The 21,966-nt window shown below is 41.2% G+C and overlaps 1 protein-coding gene across 5 annotated transcripts in view; it reads left to right on the forward strand.

The window, feature by feature from the left end:
* The window catches only part of myo5aa (myosin VAa), a 276,751-nt gene continuing 254,785 nt past the window's right edge, over positions 1–21,966 (forward strand). For 2 of the 5 annotated variants that reach the window (XM_072565071.1, XM_072565072.1), the window contains exon 1: positions 10–454. In XM_072565071.1, the coding sequence (XP_072421172.1) occupies positions 428–454 (27 nt within the window). In that variant the 5' untranslated portion in view covers positions 10–427. Of the gene's footprint in view, positions 455–7,509; positions 7,631–21,966 lie in introns of those variants that run through there. The other 3 variants (XM_072565069.1, XM_072565073.1, XM_072565070.1) reach the window with 3 other exon arrangements.

Here is a 21,966-nt window from a genome sequence, read left to right on the forward strand (position 1 = left end):
ACATTTTCCAGAGCTCCCCGGGACCTAGCGGTGGCGCTGTCTTTCCGGGTAGATTTCTGACACTTGCTGACTGGCTGCTGCCGATGGGAGGCACGTTGAGCTCAGATTTTTTTCTCTCTCTCACCCTCTCTCATGCAAGAAAGCATCTTTAGGTCTATCTCCCTTGTACCCAGAATGCACAGCCGGGTAGCAATTCAGTAACACAGGTAACATGGCGTTTGATACCTTTGGCTGAGATTCCGAGGGACACAGGAAGGCGCTGTGTGCAGTTTTGCTCCGAGGTTCCTCTTGCTTTGGGAAGCCGATGTTTTGTGGGAGCTGACTGAACCCCCCCCCCCCCGCCCGACCTTCCCTTTCCAACCGCTGTGCAGTGGGGAGGGAGGCTGGTCCGGACGGTAGCACAGGCACTGACTCGCCCCACGGGAGAATGGCAGCATCCGAGCTCTTCACCAAGGTAACAGATTTTCACATTTCCAACCCCTCCCTTGCGTTTTGTTCCTTCAGGCCGGTCAGCCGGTTGCAGATCACCGCGGTGCATCCTATTGTCGAGTGTATTGCAAAGAGGGTCAGACTGGGAGGGAGAAGGAATGAGGGTTTTTATTGAACAATGGATAGAGGAGGAGAGACTGGGGGATGTGGTCCTTATCGCTGCTTATATTCTTGGCTTTGATTTGTGATTCAGTGGTGAGGTAGAGAACAGCTCTGGTGTGATGTTCCATCTGGCTGTGTGTGTGTGTGTCTGTTGGGGTGGAGGGGAAGAGGAGCTAAATTCCATTCATTCCACATACATGGAGATCCCCCCCCCCCCCCAGTAGAAATACAGCGGCTCCCATTTGCCCTAAACCTGTAATTGCTGAGTTTCTACAGTCCCCCACCCTTCATTGGTGTTGGACGCGGGGAAATTAACCTCCTCTCTCTCTCCCTCCCCATTCTCAAAACTCGCTACGTCAAGGAAATGTATCCGAGCTGCTGATTTATTGGCCTAAACAAAAAGAGACACACTGAAAGCAGGAAGAGCAAAGCGCTTTCTGACTCCGCATCATCGACACTTCCTCAACCAAAGCGTTTGGCAGCACAAATGAATGAACGGCGCTGTAGCTCGGATTAATTTCACAGCGTTTGACTGAGATGCTCCCAAAGGATTGTCTCGCTCTCTAACACCTCGCCGTGTTGGGTTTGTGTTGGCAGTAAAATGGAGCGGCTCGCCAAGCCATTTCTGGGCCCAGCCTGGAAAACTGAGGGGGTGGGGAGTGCTTGATTCCTGGTGGTCAGCGTCCTCCTGAAATATAAAACCTACCAGGGCTGCTTCCCAGACTAGTGTTGTCGCATCAAAACTAAATCCTGTGGATGCTGGAGCACCTCAGGTCTGGTAGCATCAGTGATCGTTCACTCTGTTCTCTCCCTCTCCCCACAGATGCTGCCAGATTTGCTGAGCTTCTCTAGTATTTTCTGGGTGTAGTTCACATTCCGTGCCCCTTCTGTTTACAGCTAATTTCCTAAATTATTATACCTTATATTTCCCTTTCGACAACAGGTCCATCTATTTATAAATCATTCGTCATTTAATTGCTTGTCTGTTGACCTACTCTGTGTGAAAATGTTTCAATAACAGTAATAATACCTAACGTGCCTTTAGAATGTATCTGACGGGAGTAATGCCATAATCATGTCATTAAGTGTTCTATAGTTCCTAATATTTTACAGCACATTATTCCCAGAAACTAATTCATTCCAACGCATTCAATTTCTTAGTGGATATTTGAGTGTGTACACCCCTGATGAATTATTTTTACTGATGTAGTCCATTGCAACAATGATTCTTGGACATTCATGTTATGGCCGGGACCGGATTCAGTGGTGAACCTTATAGCATTTACACTGGGAGTTCAGGCAGTAGATGTGACGGTTGCCAAATTATCAAATGAAAGACTGATCTTTATAAATGGCTCTTGTTTCCTCTGGATTCTAAGTACTTTACATCTGGTGAAGTATTTTTTAATATGTAGTCCCCATTGCAATGTAGCAGCTAATCTGGTAATAACCAGCTGATCTGTTTCTGTGATGTTGGTGGGCGGATAAATATTGGCCAGGACGCTGATACCATGCTGTCCTTTGAAATTGTGTCATTGGGATCTTTAGCGTGCACTTGAGAGACAGATCAGGCCTCAGATTAACTTCTGATTTCCAGCATTACACTGATTTTACAGTTGACCTGAAGGAGATTTTCTCTGGGTTATGATTTCTGCAGCTGTAGGACAACCTCTGATATCTCTCTTTTGTCAATTTTGCCCACTTATATGAGCAGGGATGATGTGTGGCAGCAGATGAGGCAACTAAAGACATTGTAGTCAGTCTAATCCTGTACTTGCCTCTCACCCACACAAGTACTTTCATTGTAGATGTCTGGATAACAATCATGAGGAAAAGTGTGATTGATTTTCTCTTTCTTTCCGACTTTTTGGTTTCCAGCTCACTGCTTAATGTATGAATTTACTGAGTTGTTAGGAGAAGGGGAACGTTCTCACAGAGTCATATAGCAGAAACAGATCCTTAGGTCCTACTCATCCATGCCCACCAAATTTCCCAAATTAATCTACTCCCACTTGCATGTGTTTGGCCCATATCCCTGTAAGCCTTTCCTATTCACGTATCTATCCAAATATCTTTTAAATGTTGTAACTGTACCTGTATCTACCACTCTCTCATATAAGTCACCCTCTGCATGAAAAAAAATGCCCCTTGGGTCCCTCTTAAATCTGTTCCCTTAAAAGATATGCCCTCTAGGTTTGAACTCTCCCACCCGAGGGAAAAGACCTCTGCTAATCACCTTATCTATGCCCCTCATGCTTTAAAAACCTCTGTAAGGTCACCCCTCAACCTTCTACGCTTCAGTGAAAGAAGTCCCAGCCTCTTTTTACAACTCAAACCCTCCATTTCCAGCAAAGTCCTGGTAAATCTTTTCTGAACCCTCTCCGGTTTAAGAATATCCTTCCTATAGGAGGATGATCCAAACTGTACACAGTATCCCAAAAGTAGCCTCGTGAATGTCCTGTACAATCTCAACATGATGTTCCAACTCCAATACTCAATGTTCTGAGCTATGTAGGACTTTGCATGTTGTGCTGGTGAGTGCAATGTAAATAAAAAAGTTCCTGCTTGTCAAAATATGGGCTGCCCCAATGAATCATTTTTCTGCTTTAGTCAGTGTGAGCATTTTGTTTAAAAAGAAACAGTTTGGCCTAGTCTAAGGCAAATAGTGAATTTGACTATCCTTTAACTTTGTTCCAACAATTTATTTTAACTATAGCATCATTTCTTCAACACTGGCCACTTTCAGTAATTTACTCTTTTGCTGGAGGACAGTATACTTTTGCTGATGTGTTGGGGTGAAGCTGCCCCAAATTTATTTCGCGTGGTTTTGAAACTCCAGCTGAATTTAATTCAGTCCCAAGAATGACCATTCTAACTTCCTAGCCCTACACAGCATTTAAATTATTTTCTGAAAGGGATATACATTACCATTCTTCCTCTGAAAGTGGCAGAGGCAGGGTAATTGAATATTTCCATGGCTGAATTAGGTAGATACTTGACTAAAAAGGGAGTCAGAGTACAAGAGGAGAACAGTGGAGTGACGTCATGCACTGATCAGCCACATTCATACTGAGTGGCAGAGAAAGCACAAGGGGCCAAATGATATACTCCTTGCAACAGTAGTAGACTCGCCAACTTTAAGGGTAATGGAATAATGTAGGTTAGATGGGCTTCAGATTGGTGTCACAGGTCAGCGCAACTTCGAGGGTCGAAGGGCCTATAATGTGCTATGTCCCTGCTCTGGACTGTGTGTGTTTGTGTGTGTGTGTGTGTGTGTATACTCTTATGAGGATAATAGATGCATTTCTGATATTTCTGAAACTTCGGTGCATTGCATTTCATCACAGAAGAAGTTAAACTCTATCACAGGATGCCTGATGAATGAATTTTTGATTTTTTCCAAACATTGAAGAAACGTTTGGGAGTCACGTTTAAAAATGTTGATAACTTCCTATGAAAAGTGCACATCGATGGCCTTGAAAATAAATAGCTTGGTTCGAGGCTAAATGCCATAATTGTATTTGCTGCAAGTCTGAACCAATAATTTAGTTTATATCATGGTTGATCTTAGTGGAAATAAGTTTTAGTTTTATTCATTCATGGCATTTGGACTTTGCTGGCTGGGCCATTGTCCTTGGCGCTGGTGAACTTTCTTCTTGAACCATTACAGTGCTATTAGAGAAGGACTTCGAGGATTTTGATCCAGTGACTTTCAAAGAACTGTCATGCTGTGAACAAATGGGAGTTCATTGAGTAAATTCTCAAAACTGATGTTACATTCCAGCTACTTGTTGCATCCTCCTTGAAGTTTTGCACTTTTAAATTCGAAATGCACTTTAAAGTTGAGGCCTAATCCCCTGATAAATCAAACAATCAGCACATTTGTCAAGTGATATGCAAGGTCTGTGATGAACCTGTTTTGATTGTTTCCTGTGCCACTTGCACACTGACAATAAATTATTTTGTAACATTTGTGAGCCATTGTTCAGTGTTCTTTTTGAGTTCTTGTTATTTGTGCCTTGTACCTATACAAAACTGATGTTTGAAATGACTGCTGTTATTTTTTTCTTGAATTTGACTTCCTGTGTTTTGTTACATTGTTAATGTTGTAGTAATTATTAAAAATTTGTTCATGGGTTGTGAGCGTCACTAGCGAGGCCATTATTTTATTGCCCATCCCTAATTGTCCTGGAGAAGCTGGTGGTGAACTGTCTTCCTGAACTGCTGCAGTGTGTGTGTGTGTGCATATGTTGGGGAAGTTAATGATGTGGGTGGAGCTGTTCGGACATTCACATTAATGTTTGTTAATGTAAGGGGGAGGCAATGGCCAAGTAGTCTAATCGCTGGACTGTTAATCCAGGGACCCAGATAACGTTCTGAGCACCTGAGTTCAAATCCCGCCTTGGCAGATGGTGGAATTTGAATTCAATAAATATCTGGAATTAAGTATTTAACGATGACCATGAATCCATGTCAGTTGTTGGAAAAGTCCATCACTAATGTTGTTTAGGGAAGGAAACATACCATCCTTACTTGGCCTGGCCTACATGTGACTCCAGACCAACAGCAATGTGGTTGATTCTTAACTGCCCTCTCAGCAATTAGGGATGGGCAATAAATGAGGGTGAGGCCAGCAACACACTCATCCCGTGAAATGAGTAAAGGGAAAAAAAGGGCAAGGGATGCACGTTAAGGGAAGAAATCTGTGAGTTTCTGATAAAAGTTTGGATGTTATAATTTCCAGGTCTTGCATTTGTGGTTCTTTTTAAGCATTCTATGTTTTAATGGCATGATAAGTGATTGCATGACTGACTTTTTAGGTGATTTATGAAAATGATAGCAAGCACTTTCACACAGTGAAATTGCACACTAAGTCATTGGAAAATAAATGTGAGCCTTGACAGTGAATATTGCCAACTGACTTGATCACAGAAGCGAAGGTAAAGAACCACAGCTAAGCACAACGCTCTTGCCAAACACCCAGGCCTGCATTTGCAGATGGGATTGTCGTAATGTGATCAGCAATAGGAGCTTTTTCTTAACCTAATTTGATGTTGAATCTAGTTGTATCACTGTCATCACCACTTCATTAATATCTGCATGCAGTGTATTTAACTGCAGTCATTGGGACTGTTGTTCGTGACTTTTTAACGTGCTCCATGTCATATTACAGAGGAATAATTGTACAAATTTTTCTGCAGGCTTTTTCACACACCGTTTTCAATATAATATAGCTGGGAGCTTTGTGAATCGAATAGATGTGCCCTTTTGTGGAGGAGGAGAATGTGTGCTCTCCTAGATTCTATAATATTGATACTTTAAGTGGGATATTCTGGGTACGTTTTCAAAAAAGAAAGAAGGTAATGGATTTTAGGTGCAGGGGAGTCGTATCTTTCCGAAAGATAGTTTTGAATGTTCTGTTTATGATAGGCAATCCTGTTCTCATTCATTTTTCGCACATCTGTTTAAACATGAATTTTCAGCATTAAGACTAAGTTATTCAATATTTGTGGCATTGCAACCAAATCTGATGTCTTTACACATCAAGCATGTGTGCTGATCTGTAAGGGTTAATGATTAGTCGAGCTGCTAAAATTAGAAACCGTGACATTGGATATAAGAAAGCAAAAAATTGACTGAGGTGCTGGCTTCTGATCCCTATAGAGATGATGACTGCAAGAATTAAAGCTGAGATGACCCATTCAGGCATCATCAGGAATGAGGCCTGTAGAGAGAGGAGGAGAACCTCTTCTAGGTCGGCTGTAGAGAGAAGAGGAGACTCACTTTTGTCTGGGATGTCCATGACCCTTGGGCTCCCAGGTGGGCAATGGCCACTTTGGTAATGTACTGAACATCAACAACTGCAGTTGCAACCCAAACCAGAGAGTCAGCTTCTATACAGGCAATAAGGAGCTGTTAATACTGACCTGGCAATTCTCTATCAGCCACATCCTCTTAATATGAAAACCTGTGCATGATGTACAATTCCTGACCAATTAGCGTGCCGCATTCAAATTACTGTCTGCTTTTACTCCCTTTCTTGTTGGTCTCTACTTTTTAAGGTTCTTGATACTGAGAAGTAATTTGTGACCTGTTATTTTGTAGTCTTCTGGCACAATGGTAGGGAATGATGACAAGCCTTTGCAATCAAATCTGTTCTAGAATTAAAATAACGCCCAGTCCCAGCACAATATCTTGTCTGTTTCCCATCAGGGTTACAGTGGTACACAGTGGCTTGTTTAATTCATTTCCTCTCCCTCTTATACCAGCTGGAGAATTTGAATTTTTGTTTTAGTAATATTTTGAAAAAGGTAAATTGTAAAGATGAATAATTTGAGAGAAATCCTAGATTAACTTTCAGCACCAGTAAATGTTAATATTTAAATGTAGTGAAGCAGGAAAGGGGGTGTCTTTTATTCACAGAGACTCAGTCTTGATTTGAAGTGGTATTTTTCAGGGTCATTCACTTGCGTAGTACCAGCTGAGCCTATCCTCTGGGATGTGACGTAATGGCCAGGCAGTGCTCTTGTGGTCTGCTAGGAGGCTGAACAGCTTGTGAAATCCTGTCTTTGTCATCACATTGAAGCTCTGAAAGGGTTACGCAAACCTGATGGTTGGGAACCAGCAAGAGAGCAAAGATAATTCGGCATTTTCTGCAGCACATAATCCTGCTCTTGTCATCTGATGGGCACAAAGCTAAATTTATCATGTCTTTGCAAACAGCCTGTTCCCTTGTGCTCATTTGGATGATGGGAATGCTGTTTTAGGGCTATGTATAAAAGACTTCATTCACCTAGTAATGTTGTGTTCTCTTCTCGCGTCATGATTGTGACCTTGTTTCCTGTGTGTTTTATGGAGGAGGGGTTATCATGTACTTCAATATTTTACAAGTAAATTGTTCCATTTTATTAGTGAGAAGGCTGCAGTCCACACATCCTCCTTGTGTGTACCTGGCATCTATATAAGCAGAAAATATTCCCAACACATATTACATGATTGAGGGGATTTTCAGATGGATTGGGATTTTGTGTATGTGAAAGTAAGTACTTATTCTGTCATTTTATGCACAGTCCAAAATATGCTTGGTTTTACAATTGGGTCCACAGTTGGATTTTATTTGATTGCCAAATTTAATTTAATGTTGTCAGACTTCCAATTCTATGTAGCCAGACTGGGAATAAAATTAGATTCTGAAATGTCAATTGGAGAAAAGGGTATATGGGGAAGATAAACATCACTTGTTAAATAACCAGTTGCTTTGCTGCCAGGATAACAATGACATGTTGCAGAAGAATCCTTTTTTTTTCTGTTTTTCTTTAATTAAAACAACAATAATGTTTGCATTTTCAAACCTAATGTACTCTCCATTGGCTAGAAATCAGACTAAGGGTTGTAGGAATACTTAGTGATTGTAGCATAAGGCAATGGAGGATAGTTTTCAGAACTTGAACAAGCTTGACCAATCTAAAGTTCTGTCAGAGGTCTAAAATTTCAATTTATCTACTGTATTTTGATGAAACATTCAACCAAAGTCTTGTCTGTTAGTTAGGATTTAACGAGCAACATGGAGGCTAGTGGTTAGCATTGCTGCCTCACAGCGCCAGGGACCTGGGTTTGATTCCACCCTCAGTCGACTGTCTGTGTGGAGTTTGCACATTCTCCTTGTATCTGCATGGGTTTCCTCCCACAGTCCAAAGATGTACAGGTTAGGTGGATCGGCCATGCTCCATTGCCCATAGTGTCCAGGGATATGCAGGCTAGGTGGGTTGGCAATGGGAAATGCAGAGTTATAGGGATATGATGGAGGGCTTGGACTAAATGTGATGCACTGCAGAGGGTCAGTGTGGGCTCGATGGGCTGAATGGCCTGCTTCCACACTGTAGGGGGTTCTATGATAATTCTTTGCTTTACAATCTTGGGCACAGTTTTAAAAAGGTGTGGAGTTTTCCTGGTGGTATGGTCGTTTCCTCTGTCAGTCGATATAAACCAAAAAAGAAGATCTGGTTATTTGTCTCATTTGTTTTTGGTTTATGCACAGCAAGATCCCACTATCTGCTACATTTGTTTGTACACCAACCGTGATTACATTGCAGCAGCAATTGATTTGGGTATGAAATGGTTTGGAGTATGATCAATTCAAGTTCTATCTGGCAGCAACAACAGCAAAAAGGAAACACAGTTTCTTCTTGTACACTGTGGGAGACCATCTTTACAGTCTCAGGGAATCAACGCATTGACATTAAAATACTGTGAACCTCTGAGTGGTTGTACATTACTATGTATTTATAAGTGTAGTTTTGGCCTTTACTCCTCCACCAAGGTATTATCCTACACTCCTAACAAAATTGCGAACCTTTTAGTGGACCTACAATATAGATTGATAAATGTGTTGCTGGAAAAGCGCAGCAGGTCAGGCAGCATCCAAGGAGCAGAAGGACTTATGCCCGAAACGTCGATTTCCCCTGCTCCTTGGATGCTGCCTGACCTGCAGCGCTTTTCCAGCAACACATTGTTCAGCTCTGATCTCCAGCATCTACAGTCCTCACTTTCTCCTACAGTCTAGATTGTCCACATAGATTGCAAAGTTGTATCTATTATCGTATACCTAATACATGAATTTTGGTTATTGTAACTGTAACTGGCAGAGAGATCTGTGTCATCCTTTTTTTTTGCAATCTGTTTTGACCCCAGCATTGGATGGTTTTCCGAAACTCTATCTAGTGGCTTCCAAAGTATGTTAACCAGCAACACCGCCTGTTCCAGGACTGTCCGCTGACCGTCTTCCTTTGCTCAATTGTGTTCAATGCATTGGTAACTCAGTACTACAGAATTTTTCTGCTGAGGATTAAATTGCATTGATTCTCTCTATTTGTCATTGAGTTAGTAAACAATGTAATTGACCTTGTTTGAATCTGTTGGAGGTGACAAACTGATTTGACAGTGACCTTTCCAACAGTGTATTTATAGTACAGGCTTGATGTCAGTGGCAATTGGTTTTGGCTTTGCATTGACATTAAACTTTGGGAATATAAGATTCAAATGTCCTCTGTCACCATCACCTCCAAAGAATCTAAATTAGCTTTTTTCCCTTAGATTCTGATCCTGAATTCTGTCTGCCAGTGTACTATACCTGAAATAAATCCCGTTTTAGTAAATCAGCAAATTATAGTGTGAAACCAGAACACAGTGCTGGAGAAATTCAGCAGGCCTGGCAGTATCTAAAGAGAAAATCAGAACATTTAATGTCAGACAAAGGGTTACTGGATTTGAAACGTTGAATCCATTTATCTTGCTAGAGATGCTGCCAGACCAGCTGAGTTTCTCCACTTCCTGTTCTGGTTTCAGATTTCCAGGTCCACAGTTCTTTATTTTGAGGACCAGTGTGTTCAGTTTTTATTCAGGCCTAAAGTTTTCAATGTGAGAAATGCAATACTTTAACCAAACGTATTTTTATGTCGAATGGCACACCAAGTTCGTTCTTTTTTTATACGGAGGGTTCCTGACAAATATTTATTTCGACATTTCCCTCAAATTTTTATCTGCAATTAGTTTAGATTCCTAATATGTTTGTAAGCGTTGTGTATTTAAACAGTGTGAAATCAGTGTTGTTATGTAATGTTTTCATGTAAATATGAAATAAAATGTTGGACATCTGCTTTAAACATTTTGCATATCCACGGGGAGTTGTTAATCTTTAATAATTCTACTGAGCTCTGTGTGGTCTGCTTTGCTCTAATAATAAAGGAAGCGATGGAGGGTCATTGTTAAGTTACCACTGAAACACTGGCTATAGGTTCTCCAGGCAAAAAATGGTACTCATTAAGTAAATAATTTCATTATTAATCCTGCTTTGTATTGATCAGGGCAGCTAGTCTAGCATGTTGTCAAATGGGTGGCCATACTCTTCAAAATTTACAATGGATTGAAAATCGTTGTTTCAAGGATAATTTGGGTCGAGAAATACATGTGAATGTATTTAAGTCCCTTGTCTTTGGACTGCTTTAGAATAGTTTCCAGTTTTCTCAGTTTTCTACCCTTTGCCCCCATCTCTCTCTGTACCCTTGACCCCTCATAACCTTTGGTTCATTGCCATTCTTGTATCTCTGCTTTTCCACACTATTACATTGGGACCTTGCTCCAGCTGTTTATCTTCAACATGTCTGATCCTAGGTGCCATCTGATGGCCAAGGAATCAATTTGTATTCCAGTTATCAGCTAATATTGAATTTGATCTCGACTGCTAAGATCTGGTCTGGTTGCCGTCTTGTTTCCCACAGTATTGCTCAAACTCCAAACAAAGTGGCCGGATGGTCGGATGAGGGGACAGCACTTGTAGTCTCATATTCTGCCTTTTATGTCCTCAGTGTTTCAAAGCACTTTACGACCAATTCAGTTCTTTTAAAATGTTGTCACTCCTGTGATGCCAGGGAATCTAGTCACTGATTAGCACTCAGCAAGACCCTGCAAATATCAATAAGATATATGCCCAGATGATCTGTTTTGATGATGTTGGCTTATCCTTTTGTTCAGCAGGATGTGGGCCTCAGTGACTGGAGCCTGTCCTGATAGCCCTCGGGATGTTGGTGGTGTGGTAACTTCTTGATGGGTTCAGCCCAAGGCTGGGGAGGGGGGTATGGGTGGAGGTGTGTATGTGTGTGTGTGTGTGTGTGTGTGTGTGTGTGGGGATAGGTACACCCATGCTGCAGTTAAGAAGGGATGGTTTTCACCCAGTGACAGTGAAGACGAGCTTGTTGGTAGTGGTGTGTCCATGCACCTGCTGCCCTTGTCATTCCAGAGGTCAAGGGTTCAGGTTTGCAAGGTCCTAAATAAGTAGGGTTCAACAATGGCCAAGCCAGAGGGAGATTTCCCTTGGTCTTTGAATGGTACCACTGGAACGTTTTTACAGTGAGATGAGAGTACAGAGGTTTATTGCCTCACCCAAAGACAATATATCATTGAATGTAGCTGCAAGTACTGCACAGGAAAGTCAACTGAGATTATGTTCCTGTCCTTGAGTGAGGCGTGAATTCTCAACCCTCTCATGTGGTTGCAAATGCTCCCACTGAGGCAATATTGACGCATCTCAGGTCTTGAGGATGGACTGGGACGAATGCAGCTGAATTACAACTTGGGACAGCCGTGGTGAGTTACAAGCAGGTATTGGGTCTGAGGTGCAGATGGTTGATTTGTTGGGCATATTTTTAGCAGACTGTGCGTGTGCCGTATAAAGTTGATTTTTAACAACTTGAAAAGAAATTTAGCATTGTTTTGACCCTTATTCTGTCTTGGTTGATGTATGTCTTGAACCTGTAATTCCCCTAATCAGGAGAATGTTGTTAAATCATCATTAAACTTTGACCAAAGGTTAACTAATATTTAAATAAATATTGCCCTGTCTGACCACAGTCTAGGTAGATAACTGAATTGACCATTTTTAGTCTCCCTTTCAGACTCCCCAGGATCACATGAGAATCCTGGAACTAATACTCAGTTTAAACCCTGCCCCTGTGAATCACCTGGGGATTTATTTTATAACCTGTTAAAGTTGCTACATAAATGTACATTCTAGTGCACCATGTCACAGTAGTACTTTGGCTAAAACGTGGAGGAACAGTTGTCCTTGAGGATCTCCTGCAACCAGATTTTAAGCTGCTACCTGAGAAATGTACAAGCTGGTCTGAACCCCTCCCAGAGGCTCCAACCTAGGTCCATAGTCCGTGATTCTGGGAGATGGAGTGAGTGCGGTCACTAGCTCTCCTCCTCTCCCTATATATAAAAAAAAGTGGGCGACACGGTGGCACAGTGGTTAGCACTGTTGCCTCACAGCGCCAGAGATCCGGGTTCAATTTCCGCCTCAGGCGACTGACTGTGTGGAGTTTGCACGTTCTCCCCGTGTCTGCGTGGGTTTCCTCCGGGTGCTCCGGTTTCCTCCCACAGTCCAAAGATATGCAGGTCAGGTGAATTGGCCATGCTAAATTGCCCGTAGTGTTAGGTAAGGTGTAAATGTAGGGGTATGGGTGGGTTGCGCTTCGGCGGGGCGGTGTGGACTTGTTGGGCCGAAGGGCCTGTTTCCACACTAAGTAATCTAATCTAATCTAAAAAAAAGTGTGTCCCACCTTTAGCAATCTTCACTAAGATGGGAATGGGGTGCATGTCTGACTGTGTCTTTGTAACTTGGTTATATAGAATCAGAAACTACACATAGAGGTATACATGGTTTCTAGTACACAACCATGTGCTTCAACAATCATATATTTCTCTTAATGTATCACAAGGTGCTTTAACAGTGAAACTTTTGAGACCGCTTCTAGTTTATCTGTTGGGGTTAGGCATGCATTTAGCTATTTTCTGACTGCTGCAAGATATCCAGCTTCTGGTGCCCTTGCTGTGAAATAATGAGTATCTTAAAGCTGTCTAGACAGGATTCCTACCTCATGGAGCGCCACACATTCCATTCTTAATCAGGTGTGGTTTGAGTATGACTGTGATCTGGCAAATGGCCATTCTCAACGCTTGGATTCCAATTTGTTCGCCTTACTTGCTTTTTCTAATAAATGCTTGTATGATGGTTGAGATGGACTTTATGTAGAAATAGCTGTAAGTGTCTGAGACCACTGTATATAGGAATAGGTCATTCAGCTTTTCAAACCTGCTCAACTGCCCAATTAAAGTGTCATCCCTATATCCCAAACTCCATCTACTTGCTTTGTTCTGGAGTAGATCACCCCTAATTCTCTTCACTAAAAGAGGCCATACTGTTGTTCTAAGAATACATGGGAGTTCTTTTGGGTCCTGTGTTTTATCTGTCCCTTTTCAACTTACCCCAAGTCTGTTCAAGTGCCTAGTTATCACACTGCTGCTATGTGATCTTGCTGTGCACCAAACGTTATTCAGTCCGAATCAGTCAGTGCACTTCAAAAATAATTCACAGCTCAAATTGAGCAATTCTGAGTGCGTGAAATGCATGATATAGATTCAAGTTTGTTCATTCGGTCTCTCTTGGTGTGATACTTAGTGTAAAAAAAGGAACATCTGTTTCTAGATGCTTTGCACTTTCTTTTCCTCATGTACTTTTACCCATGTTTCTAAATGCAGCAACTTGATTTTCTTTTTAACCTGTTCGTGGAATGACAGTATGGTTGGCAAGGCCGTCCTGAATTTTCCCCAGGGAGCATAGTGGTGAACCCCTGAAGTCACTGTGGTGAGGTACAGGGTATTCTGGTATTTTGGTCCAGAGATAAAGAAGGAATGATGATACAGGAACAGGAGGAAACCATTTAGTCCCCGAGTCGCTTTTGCCATTCAAGTGAGATTGTGGCTGATCTGTGACTTAATACCTTCAGTTTTAAATGCAAGTATTGCCATTGCAGGGGAGAGTTCTGAGCATGTACTGGACATTGTATGAAGGCATGCTCCCCAGTTTCACTCCTGAAGCATCTGGCTCTAAGTTTTTAAATTATGTTCCACAGTCTGAGCTAAGATGGTGCGTGAATTGGAGGGTGAGATGGAGGCAGTCCTACACATCTACGCTGCTATGCTAGGTGGTAGATGTTGCAGTTTTCAAATGCTGTCTATGTACTCAGGCACTTGTTGAATTGCATTCTGTTGATGCCCCAATGTGCTGGTGGTGGTGGAAGTTAATGTTTAGGCAGCAAGGTACTGAATGTTTGGAATGGTCTTGAGCTTTCTGAGTTGGAGTTGCACTCATCCAGGCCTGTGGTGACTATTCTATCTTATTCCTGACTTGTGTCTTGTGGATGGTGGACAAGCTTTGGGGAGTCATTGTAGAATTCCTTGCCTCTGGTTCTTATAAACACAGTATTTAATACTTGGAAGAATTCAGTTCCTCGTCAATGATAATTACAAGGATGATAGTAGTGAGGGATTCAAAGTTGGCAATAGATTGAGTCTCAGAGTTGGTTAAACTCATTCTCTCTCTCTCTCTCTCTCTCTGTCTCTGTCTGTTTTTCTCTGCCTCGCTCTGTCCCTGTCTCTCTCTCTCTCGCCATCCCCTTGGGTAACGTTTTCTTGTCTTGAGGGCCAATATGTTTGGATTTAAAAAACGTTTATTTTTATGTAGTTTTCTGCACTGTTGTTGTATGTTGTTGCGCATTCTGTTTTAAAAAAAAAAATACTGTCACTGTATATTGTTCCTGCACTGGCCTTCTACAATTTTATTCTGCAAACCATTTATATAAATACAACATTGCACTGAAAATTTAATGAACACAATTTATCTCTAGGCTTTGTCATTGGCAGTGGTTATGTTTCCTTTTTGGAATCATCAAAAGATGAAACGATTGAGAGAACAGATTTTTCAGGCATAGTTGATGGGAGCTGCAAAGTTACCTTCCAGTGACAGTGCTAGTTATTAAATTTTTTAAAGAAAAGTGGGAAATAAAATGAAGCACTCACATTAGGAGAATCTATTTCTGTTGGAAAGCAAATCAATAACTAGTGCAAATATATTAAGGAAAATGGAAGAGACAGAAGTGAGACCAGGAAAACTATTTTTTATAAACACAGTTGTCTTCATTTGGAATATGCTGTCTTAAAGGGTGATGCAGGTCTGATTCAGTAGTAATTTTCAAAAGGCTGTAGCTATATACTTGTCGGGGAGAAAATTGGAACTGCATGGGTTTGAGTTCATTGCTTTTTCAAAGAACCAGCACAGGCACTGAATGATGAACTATGAAACATTTGAAAGGAATATTTCAAAAGGCGTGGGATAAGGGCAGAATGTCTCCGCAAATGAAATTGTCTACATTCTATGATTTTGAGATGTGCATACTGCTTTAATTGCATAAGAAATGAAAAGCAGCCAGTTATTTCTGCTGCACATCTCTCTGGTGCATCTCTGAGGACTGTTTAAATGTTTCACTAAACCAATAATGGCCAAACAGCACAGTGTATCAAACAGGTAGGTTGGGGATATCCTGTTGTTTGATTACTTGTGGCAATGCAGCAGTAAAATGCAGATTCTGCTGCCTTTTAATGCATTTGATAAAGATTTTTAATGAATATGTGCATAGGGAGTGTTGCAACATTTTGTTGCAGTGAAGTGAATGCATGGTTCACTTTACTCAAGTCTTGAGATTTACCTGGATTCCTGTTGGCCTGTGTAAGATTGAGTTAAGTTTTTGAATTGTGGTGTAGAGAAAGATTAAGCAGAAAGGAGTACATTTATACAGCAGAATTTATTGCCTGTTATTCTTTGAATTCCAAATATTTCGGTTTGTGCTATACTTGTGGCATATGTGAAATTAACTGCTTCTTGGAGTGCAGTTGTCATTCGTATATACCTGCATGAAACCATGATTGTATATCTGAAATAATTATTGGTTGCAAAGTGAATTGGCATATTGTGTGGCCTTGCTAAGATTGTCTCATGAATATAAGCTTCTTTCCCTATGACTATTTGTTCCTAGTCAGAATGTATTTCAATAGTTTATGCACTGGGTGAGGAATTTTTGTGCTTGTTTCATGTGGTTTCTGTAGGAAATAGAAGTAAAGGTGCAGCTTGATGCTAAAGATTGGTTTGGGTCAATGGTTTTCTCCCTGTGCGTTGAGCCATTCTGTATGAAGTCGGCATTGAATGTAGATTTGGTGACCAGTATTCAAGGGAAAAGAAAGACTCTCATTTAATTAACACCTTTCATGACCACACTAGGCACTTTCTGGCCAATGACATACTTTTGAGGTGTAATCTGAGAATCATTGCAGCAAATTTAAATATGGCAAACTCTCACAATTAGCAGCGTGATTTTCAAATATTTATCAATGGAATGAGGTGTTTGCTGACTAGACTGTCATTAATTGCCCATATCTAATTGCCCAGATTATTATGGGCCTGGAGTCGCATATAGGTCAGACCAGGAAAGAGTGGCAGGTTTCCCTCCATGAAGATGTTAATTAGTGAGTAAGATGGGTTTTTATGACAATTGATAGTAATTGCATGGGTGCCATGAGTCTAGCCTTTTTATTCTAAATCTTTTAAAAAATATATATGTCATGATCTGTTGGGTTGGAGATTGGAACCCTGCCTCTAGGAACATCAGCCTGGCCTCTGGATTACTAGTTCAGTGACATTACTACTATGACACTGGCTTCCCAGGGCTATATATTTGGATTTTTTTTGTGAGGGAGGTGTTGGTTAAGAGAGAAACATTGGCCATGAAATGGGAGCCAGCTTCCTTGCTATTCTTTGAGCACAAGACAAGGGATCATTTATTTTCACCTGAACAGGGAGCTGGGACACCGTTTAACTGAAAGATGGTACCTCTGCCAGTGCAGCACCCCGTTGGTAGTGCAGGTGGACCTGGAACATTGTGACTCAGAGGCAGGTATTCTACCAGCTGGGCTGCAGCAGACAGTAAGAAAGGGGAAGGTGTCCCAAGTTGCTCTGATTCAGCCAAAGAATGGCCAGTGTGTTGTACCTTGATTTCCAATCTGACTAAAACAAAATGGGTTTTCAATGAGAGAGATCTGTGCCATGTGATTCCATATTCTTGGTGTTCAAGTATCAGTAATCTCCCTTTCTGAAATGTTAGGAAAGCTGGCCCAAATTTAATAGGCTGAAAGAAACCAGGCCATGTTAAGGGGTTAGATCTCATGGTGAGAAATGTGAATGATACACTACACACATCATAGGACTGGATGCAATGCCACATGATCTTAAATGAAGTTAATGTTTTCCTTTTTCTCAGCAGACACGGTTAAAATTCTTTAGCAGCATGATGAGACTAAGAATATGCATAAAGCAGAGACTGGTCCAGCATTGACGCATATTGGTTTTGTTTCTAACAATCTGCTGGTAAAGTTGCCTTTCTGCACTTATACAGGGCTATGCCATGTTGCACACTGTATCGTGTTTTTAACCCAGCAGACTGTTATCTGTATCATCAGACTTCTCTCTCTCATTAGACTGACTCACCAGGACTAACAGGATTAACTGCATGATAAAATTAAAAGTACTTCTGAATCAGGATGCAGTAATTGCCTGCAATAAAGCTCTATGACACCTCAAAGTGACTCCCACATTATAACCTCCAAAGGGCAATGCCCAGTTTTCAGCACAATATGGCAGGATCCTGATGTGGTAGGTCTACAGTAGGTTTGTCATGTTTCCATCCACCCTTTGGTAAATTAGGACTTAGGAGTAAAGGAAATAAGAACTAGTGTAGGCGTTTGCCACCTTCAAATCTGTTCCTTCACTGAATTAGATCAAGGCTGTTCTTCCATGTCATCTTCATCTTCCCACTCGATATCCATGTTTCTCAACTCATTCAACAATCTATTTGAAAATACTCAGCACCAGAACACTCTATGGTGGAGGATTCTCCGTACTTGGAATAGCAGTCACTTATTTTGCAACATTTTCTGGACTCTAAACTCGGGGCAACCATCTCCTGGCATATACCCTGACAAGTTCCTTTGAGCGTTTCAATGAGATCATTGATCATTGCTCATTTATCTAAACTCCAAAGAACATAAGTCTGGCCTACTCAATCTAGCTAGGCAGTATCTTCAATTACAGGAATCATAGTGGTCTATAGCATGAAAAATGACCCTATAGCCCACCAAGTCTGCACTGGTCAGTCAGTCTAGTAAAACCTTAGTGTGCTGCCTCCAAGGCCTGTGTGCCATTTCTTCAGTAAGGTGATCAAAACTCTTCACAGTAGTCTCATCTAGGTGCTATATTTTCAGGAAAACTTCTTCATAGTCCAATCCCTTTGTAGTAAAATCCAGCATACCCATTACTTCCCTAATTAAAAGCTGCGCTTGTATATTAACTGTCTATGATTCATATTGAGAAAAGAAGACATGCTGTCTAAGCCTTTCACTTTGCATTCGTCAGGACAGAATTGCAAGAATACCAAATATCAAACGAATCAACAGATTATACAGTCTGAGAGAAGAAGGTACTGATTAGTTGACAAGCAATTTCTAATTGGCAGAGTAGTTGTTGTGGAGAATGCACCAAGTAACAGTTGATTGCTTTTGCAAGGATTCCCGTGAATGCCAACATTTCCCACTATCTTTAGCATTTAGAAATATTCTTATTTTTGTAATTATCTTCCAAAGTAAAGAACTTCAAACTTCTCCGCATTTTCTGTCCCAGTAATCTTTACCTGTTTAAATCCTTCTGTCCTGCTCACTGCATACTTTGCCATCTAATCAGTAAATTTGGATAAATTACTCCAACTCTTGGTTTCCTTATCCATATACAGAACAACCTCGGTTATCCGAACATCAATTATCCAAACAAGATTTCAATGTCCTGTAAAAATGTTCAGTTATCCGAGCAATCAGTTATCCAAACAAAATACTCACCGCCTTTCTCATTCAGATAATCGAGGTTGTTCTGTAATTGATGTAAACTGTAAGTGGCTGAGGCCTAAGCGCTGATACTTGCTGTATGCTACCAGTTAGACTGCCAACCTGAAAACACCCTGAGGCAGAGTATTTCAAAGTTGCACAATCCTCAGAGAAACACATTTCTCCTCATCTCTGTTCTAAAAGAGTAACCCCTAATTTTAAAACTGTGTCCCGAGGTCTGGAACCACCCACAGGAGGAAACCACATTCCCATGCCTGCCTTATCAAGACTGTTCAGGACAGGGTTTCTGCCCTTTAACCAATTCTCCACTTTTCCTAATATTTAAGCTTGATCCCTTGACCTTGAACCTTCCAACCTAACATTTTATGAAGCATTTTATCAAATACCTTTTGAAAATCTAGATGGACAACACCCATTGGTGTCCCCCTCGTCTATCTGGCCAATTACAGTCCTTTAAACACATGCTTGGTAGACTGGTCAAAAACAATTTTCTTTTTATTAATCTTTGACTCTCTGTTTCCTTTGTCACGTCCCTGATCACTTTCCCTTTTACAGATACCAAGCAAACTGCTCTATCGATCTCCACTTACTCTCTTCCCTCCTTTCTCAAACTGCAGGATTACACATAGAATTATAGTCATAGAGTTATACAGCACGGAAACAGACAGCTTGCCCATGCCAACTGGATATCCTAAATTAATCTAATTCCACTTCCCAGCATTTGGCCCATATTCCTCGAAACCCTGCCTATTCACATACCCATCCAGATGCCTTTTCAAGGTTGAAACTGTACCTGGCTCCACCACCACCTCTGGCAGCTTATTCCATGATCACACTACATTCTGTGGAAAAAGTTGCCCCTCAGGAGTATCCTACCTTTCAAACTAGATTCTGGGGGTTTCTGGAAGTTGAGAACGAATGCCCCCACAGTCTCTCCATCTACCTCTTTCGGAAGCCTGGGATGTAGAGTATCCGGCCCAGCTGATGTACCAGACTGAAGTGCTGTCTTTGGGGATGCCATCTTTGTGAAGGGCAGAGGACATAAATACTGCAGTACAGCTATGAAGTGTGTGAGGGCACTGACTTTTTGTTGTCAAAATTGATGGTCATTCTCAGCCAATTTTTAAAAAGATTTAAAGATTAACCTTGTGTTTAAAAATTCCCATGTAAATACCTTGTCTGCTTTCATAATAACTCGCTCATCCCTTTCCACTGTGTCTACATGTCTACGTGATTGTGCTGCAGTGGATGCTGCTACTTCTGTATATGTCTTGTGGGACTCTACCAAAAATAAATCCCCTGTAGCATTTTACATTTTATTAATTGTACAGCGAGATCCTGGAGTGATAGACTGGAAAGACTTGATGAAGACAGGCTATTATTAAGGCATGTAAACTAAGAGCTCTGTGCTGGTCACATCACAATCTAATGATTTTTCATGGCTCCTTGTAGGGGTGCTGATCTCATGACAACACTGGTGTATAATGAAAAGGAGTGTCTTGTTTGCTGATTCATATGACCACTGCTCAAAAGATCATGAGACTAATCTGACAACACAGACTCTTTCCAATTGGAAGGCCTGCTAGCCAACACTAAACATCACAGCTAGCCTGAGAATCCAGCCTTTTAGAGGTTTCCCAGTACAATTACATTCGCTTCCCTGCTTAGAAACTATTTGACTTTTTCTAATTGTTGTTAGTACTTCTCACGCATGAACTGAAGGAGATTTCCAAAAGCTCTTTGTTGTACACCTTCAGAAAGCAGCATCAGAAATGTTGAGAAATATAATGGTTTAAAAGCTGTGATGCATTCTGTTTGATTCTGTCGTGTGCCTTCCCCCTTACCTATGGGATGCTTGATCTCAGAAGCCAGACCAATGGAAGTCTCACGATGATTATAAAGTAGGAAGAGATCTTTACTTTTAAAACATTTCCTTTCTTGTTTACCTGAATAACAAATCAAGTTTACAAGACGAAAGCACTTCCTTTCATTTATTCATGGGATATGGGCATTTATAATTGTCCCTAATTGCCCTTTGGAGATGGGATAATCTACCTCCTTGAATAACTGACTCCCTTGTCAGGGCATTTCAAAGGGGTAGTTAAGAATTGACCACATGGTTATGGATTTGGAATCCGATACAAACCAGACCCAGAAGGGATGGCAGGTTTTCTTCCCTGAAGGACTTTATTTAAAAAAAAGACATCCAGTTGCTTTTTAAAAGCCAATTTTATTTAACTTTATTTTAGATTCCCCAGATACCGTGGTGGGATTTGAACTCTTGGCCCTAGATAGTTAATTCATGCCTCTGGAATACAAGTCCAGTAACGCAACCACTGTACCACCTTTCCACAATGGACTTCCCCAGTCTGTAGCTTAGCTGAGGCCTGTCCAACTCTGCTCATCTTGTGGGTACCAACTGGATAAGAACGCCATCAAACATTTACAATGTTGAACAGATCCCCATAACTGAAACCCGCCCACTTTTGAAATGGGGACATATATTAATAACTGACCAGTATTCGTCAAGCAAGAGAAATACTAAACTGTAAATCAGATTAGTCATGTGCAAATTAGAGGAGGTCATGATTAAATTGTGCAGCATTAGCTTAAAGCCAGGGAAATTGTGACCCAGTGGTTACCATTCATGGGCTGGATGGTTGGGTTTCGAATCACTCCAGGGCTTGATGGCCAAGGAAGGTGCATTCATGACGTGGCCAAACAGATTAAATATCAACCTGCAAGTCCCGCCAGCTTATAAATGGCAGGCAATAAGAGCAAAAGAGGCTTCTAGTCAAGAGGAAAGAAAATTGGAAACTCTTCCATCTCTTTCCATAACTCCAGACCACAGCATACAAGTCAAGGTGTACAGTAACTCTGGCTCCTTGAGTGAACTGTACATCATTACCAGCAACATCTTCAAATCACAAGACCAGATCAGTGTCCCAGTGAGATGAGTACGGTCAAGAACCATTCAATTCAGTTGATTCTTAATTGTTTTGGATTGAATTAGGAAATGGAAGAAGCGTCCATCTT

Source organism: Chiloscyllium punctatum, chromosome 48 (assembly GCF_047496795.1).
Source record: "Chiloscyllium punctatum isolate Juve2018m chromosome 48, sChiPun1.3, whole genome shotgun sequence".
In the NCBI taxonomy this organism is placed as follows: Eukaryota; Metazoa; Chordata; class Chondrichthyes; order Orectolobiformes; family Hemiscylliidae; genus Chiloscyllium; species Chiloscyllium punctatum.